The 5,256-nt window shown below is 42.9% G+C and overlaps 1 protein-coding gene across 1 annotated transcript; it reads right to left on the reverse strand.

The window, feature by feature from the left end:
• Positions 1–1,201: 1,201 nt before the first annotated feature.
• Positions 1,202–3,145, reverse strand: LOC113019732 (nuclear factor 7, ovary-like). The gene has a single exon (XM_026163552.2). It carries the CDS (start codon positions 2,953–2,955, stop codon positions 1,564–1,566), a length of 1,392 nt encoding a protein of 463 aa, XP_026019337.2. The 5' UTR covers positions 2,956–3,145; the 3' UTR covers positions 1,202–1,563.
• Between the last annotated feature and the right edge of the window lie 2,111 nt (positions 3,146–5,256).

Genomic DNA, 5,256 nt, shown 5'->3' on the forward strand with positions numbered 1-5,256 from the left:
CCTGTTGCTTTGGCATGTTCCTAGCAGCGTTTTCCTTCATTTCTGCCTTTACGTGTGGACGGGATTATTTTTTAAAACGTCCGTTTTCAAAATCTCCGTTTTCAAAAATACCCGTGTACGTGTGGACGTAGCCTCAGATTTAATGAGGAAAGCCGGGAGGACTTTAATCTTTTTCTCAAGAATATACAGTAGTCTGCGAATTAATATATATGGTTTTAATAATACTAGATGTTATTCTGCTGGGAAAAGATAGTGCTCAGCTGCAGATGAGAGAACATCATGATCACACGTCCCTGTGAGTATAAGTCATCTGTTTTATAGCGACATGTGGCATAACTCCATCTGACACTTTGATGTTCATCTATATTCACCCAGAAATCAGGACAAATGAGCCAGTCTCTGTGAAGACGTCTCAGAGCAGAAGTTTTTCATCCCATAAAGCAGGGGTGTCCAATCCCAGTTCTCGAGAGCTACTATCCTGCAATTTTTAGATGCATCCCTACTCCAACACAGCTGAAATTAAATGGTTTAATTACCTCTTCAGCATGCAATCATATTTGGCAAAGGCCAGATAACAAGCCATTCATTTGATTCAGGTGTGTCAGAACAAGGATGCATCTAAAAGCTGCAGGACGTTAGCTGTCGAGGACTGGGATTAGGCACCCCTACCAGAAAGGATCTCACATCAGCTGCTACCATCTTGTGGCCAAATTTGGTTACTGTCTTTGGAATCTGTCTGAATGAGACATTTGTTTTAGAAATGTTTAACATGTGTTTATTATTCATCACACAGTTATCTACAACCTCTAACTCCATATTAAGCTTCGAAGTCATTGATTCAGTATTTAGCTGTGTGTTTTTTTTATGTCATCAAAAACTCAGCAGTCTGTGCCTTTTTAATACAAATTGAAGAATATAAATAAAAAACAATAAAAATCAATCTTATAGATTCATCCCATCTCTGCTCCATCTGCTCTACATTATCTGATCGTTATGAGAAAATTCTGTCAGGATTAGAAACTTAAATTTTTATATATTTATTTTAATTTCTGTTAAATAACCTTTAAATTAAGTTCCAGAGTGGGTTTAATGGTTTTACTTTAGTATTTACTGTTCAGACATTTTGAGCTTTTTCATTGTGGCATGTGTGGTATTTTTCAGGCTGTGAGATTTAAGAAACTCTATAAGAAACATTTAAGAAACAATATATATATTTTTTGTCATAAACAGACAAGAAAAAAACAACAAACTGCTCCTCCCATTCAATACATGTCAGTCCATATCCCAGCAAACTAAATCATCTCCATTTACACATCAAATAGAAACATGAATCACTTGGAATGATTAGAAACTTGATAGAATTTCAAATCTAGTTTGGGGAGTCATTCAGTGAGAAACAGTGAAATGATTTTCCATGTGAAAAGGTGGACAGCAGAAACAGAAAGAAACAGTGAAACTAAAAGAGAAACAAAGAGCTTTGGAACAACGAGGCAGCAGGAGGACAGCTGCAGTTTAACAGCTTCAACTCACTGACAGGAAACAACATTAGAAACATCATCATCCTCAACTCATCTGCTGCACTGACACTGACACCTTCAATGGCAACACCTTCAGTTTACCATCAGTGCTGATATATGGAAACATCCTGTGAGTGAAAGTGTGTGTGAAGGTGTGTATGTGTGTGTTAGTATCAGGATCAGAGAACGACAGCTTTCCTCTGTTCCAGTCCAGATTCACTCTGATCCTCTGGAGCTTCTTCTGGACTGAGAGAGCAGTGAGAGGAGCTGATGGTGAGCATGCTGAGTATTTACTTTCATAGAACCGTATTCTCCATAATGCAGACCGTATGCTTCCCATTCTCTGCACAGACTCTGCCAACACACCCAGTGCCCACCATGTACCATCTCCAACTTCGACATCCCAGCTGTGAGTCCCTGAGTTAAAGCCCTCAGAGCCCAGGACAGAGCAGATAAATCCATCAAACCTCTCTGGATTATCAGGAAGCTGCTGCTTTTCTCCTCCTCTCACACTGGTCAGATCTTCAGACAGGATGAGTTCTGGATGAGCAGTGTTTGGGTCCAGAATGAGAGGAGTGTAGGAGACCATGTCCTTCATGTTGTTCCAGATGTTGAAGGTCAGGTTGCCCAGGTGTTTGGCCTGGTCTATCAGAGCTCCTGAGGGCAGCTGTGGATCATCCAGCAGGGGGCAGCGCTGGACTCTTTCGACTGCAGCCTTGTAGTTGTGCAGGAATGAGACGTCTTCAGCTCTCAGCTCCTCCTCTGTGGTTCTGACTGCGTCTGAAAGAGCTGCTATCTCTCTGCTCAGAGCCTCCATCTTCTCCTTCATCATCCCACTCTTCTGCTCCTCTTCCTCCCTCAGTGCAGCCAGCCTGGCCTCCTCTTCCTCTGCTAGAAACTGGTGAAGCTTCTTAAACTGCTCCTTAATCTGCCTCTCTGTGTGTCGGGCCTGGACCTTAATGTGTTCTGCTGTTTGATCAAACTTTACTTGAACTTCTTCACAAACCTTTAACTTCTTCTTTAAGGGCTCCAGAGTTTCCTGAAATTCCTTTTTGTGTTGTTGTGCAGCTTCAGCAATGGGTCTGAATCTGTGCTTGGTGTGTTTTTCTGAGTCTCTGCAGACGAGACACACTGGCTGCTGATGGTCCAGACAGAAGAGTCTGAGTTTCTCAGAGTGCAGACTGCAGAGAGCCTCTGGTGTTCTCTGATCTCTCTCCTGTAAGAACGACTCACACAAGTTCTTTAAAGCTCGGTTTAAAGGTGGTTCTTCCCTTGAAGATCTTCTCTTACAAATTGGACAGTGTTGTGTTGGTCTCTCTCTCCACCATCTATTCAGACAGTCTTTACAGAAGCTGTGGCTACATGACAGAATAACAGGATCTCTGAAGACCTGCTGACAGACTGGACAGCAGAGATCCTCCTCTGATCTGGAAGCCATTGAGTCTGTGAGTGAAGCTGAAAACAGCAGACAGGAAGTACAGTCAGTCCTGGATCCCCTCGCTCCTCTACTACCTTCACTGAAACTTCCTTTAAATTGTGTTTTTGCTCAAACTCACATTCAGTGTGTGGAGCGTCAGCAGCTTGAAGCAGCAGTGTTGGAGTTTTCCACTTTTCTCTCCTGTAGCTGGTCTCACTCAGTGGAAGCTGCTAGTTTGCTCTGAACTCAGTCTGATTGTGTGTGTGTTTCTCTTTACCCAGGAAGTTGAACAACCTGTTTTCTCATTTCTCGTAAGGTGAGTGACATAAGGGGCGGGGCTTCATTCACCTTCATTTTACCTTCCTTCCTTCCTTACCCAGGAAGTTGAACAACCTGTTTTCTCATTTCTCTTAGGTGAGTGACATAAGGGGCGGAGCTTCATTCACCTTCATTTTACCTTCCTTCCTTCCTTACCCAGGAAGTTGAACAACCTGTTTTCTCGTTTCTCTTAGGTGAGTGACATAAGGGGCGGAGTTTCATTCACCTTCCTTTTACAAAGCTGTTGCATCACCTGAGTTCTGCCAGTGAGGAAGTCCAACACCCATGCACACAGGTGACTGTTGAGTCCTAGATACTTCAGCTTTGTGAACAGTCTGCCGGGCACTATTGTGTTGAACGCTGAAGTGTAATCAACAAACACCAATCTCACATAGTTACCCTATTTCTTGTCCATGTGACTTAAGGTGGTGTGCAGGACATGGGCAATGGCATCCTCTGTGGTTCTGTTGGGATGGTAAGCAAACTGGAGCCAATCTGTTGTGTTTGCAATGGTGGAGAAGATGATATTCTTCAACAGCCTCTTGAACACCTTCATAACCACTGAGGTCAGTGCAACTCGCCGGTAGTCATTCAGGCATGAGGGCGTGTTGTACTACTGGTTCTACTGGTGGTGGTCAGAGGGCCCGGTGGCGCCAGAGGACACTCCGTAGGATGCCTTCTCCAAGTCCACAAAACAAATAAATCTGTACATAAATGTGTTGCTAGCTGTTGGTGGTTAAACTCCAAGCTAGGGGCTAATTTTAAATGGCTGGGCCCTGGGCTAGAATCTAATATTGGGTGTGGCTGGCTAAGCTCTAGACTGGGAACTGCTATGGCTGGGTTTGACTGAGTTCTAGTCTGGAGACTATGGGGGAGTCTGTTTGACACTTTGATTGGGGTGCTGATACCCTGAGGACTGTGGGGATTCACCTGCCTCTGATCTTCAATCGACTGATTTGACTTACTTCTCAAAAAGTATGTGTCAATGCGAGGCCCCTTTCTCGCTGAGGCACTTCTTCCTTCCTTCGTGGATTTTAAGACCCATGTCAGTTGTTAGTTTTGACCAGCCACAAATGCAGTTCTGCAGCTTCTTTCCTACCGTCATTGATGGTCCATTATTTGCAGTGGTGGTTGATCTATTCATCGTTGGTGCTGTTCCGTGGTTCGTTGCCATTAAATCCGTCCGGAAAGGTTCTTCTTCCACCCCTGCTCTCACAGACCCTAGGGGTATCTTCTCTTTTGAGATTTCTGTAGCAATATTGGGTGTACCCAAGTACTCTAAAAAGCGCTATGTCCTGCTGGTATCAGGCGCTAAACCACACCAGCCCCATTAGGGTCTATTCCCTCCTGCTAGCAGTCTTTCCAGGCTTTCCTTGACAATGCATTGCTTTTAATGGTGAGAATCTTGGCTGTTATGAGCAAAGGCAGCACAGATTGTAGCGGGCCACAACTTTCGGTCTTTCACCCAAGCTAATCTGCCTTTTTTGGGGGGATTAAAGATCTGATCTAGATTATCATATTAAGATTTGGGACGCATCATCAGTAGTGGATCTTGGCTCTATAGGGTGTTTCGGCCATTATCACTAGACACCCTCATCCAAGGAGGCCTTGCCAGATGTGATCAGGCCCTGGAGTGTGTCACTGGTTTATGTTAAATTGTTATTTATCTTCTTCTTTCTTCTGTTTACTTTCCTACAGTTTATTTTCTCCTATCTATTCACTGCAACTGAGAAATAACACTTACCACTTTAGCATTTATGAAGCCTCACCTCTTCAAAGGGATAGAATATATATTAGAGATGCATTAGAGTGCAAAGCAGCTGGTATTTGTATCTGTATTTGTATTTGTTGAGGGGAAAAATTATTTGTATTTGTATTCGAGTAAAATACAAAATTAAGTTTTTTGCATTACACTTCTAATTAATGTTATAGTGTAAGTATTCTTCAATTATACCCATTATAATAATTATGAATATGCAATATTAGTTGATGTTTTTGCATAAA

The sequence above is a fragment of the Astatotilapia calliptera genome, chromosome 3 (assembly GCF_964374335.1).
Source record: "Astatotilapia calliptera chromosome 3, fAstCal68.1, whole genome shotgun sequence".
Taxonomy (NCBI): Eukaryota; Metazoa; Chordata; class Actinopteri; order Cichliformes; family Cichlidae; genus Astatotilapia; species Astatotilapia calliptera.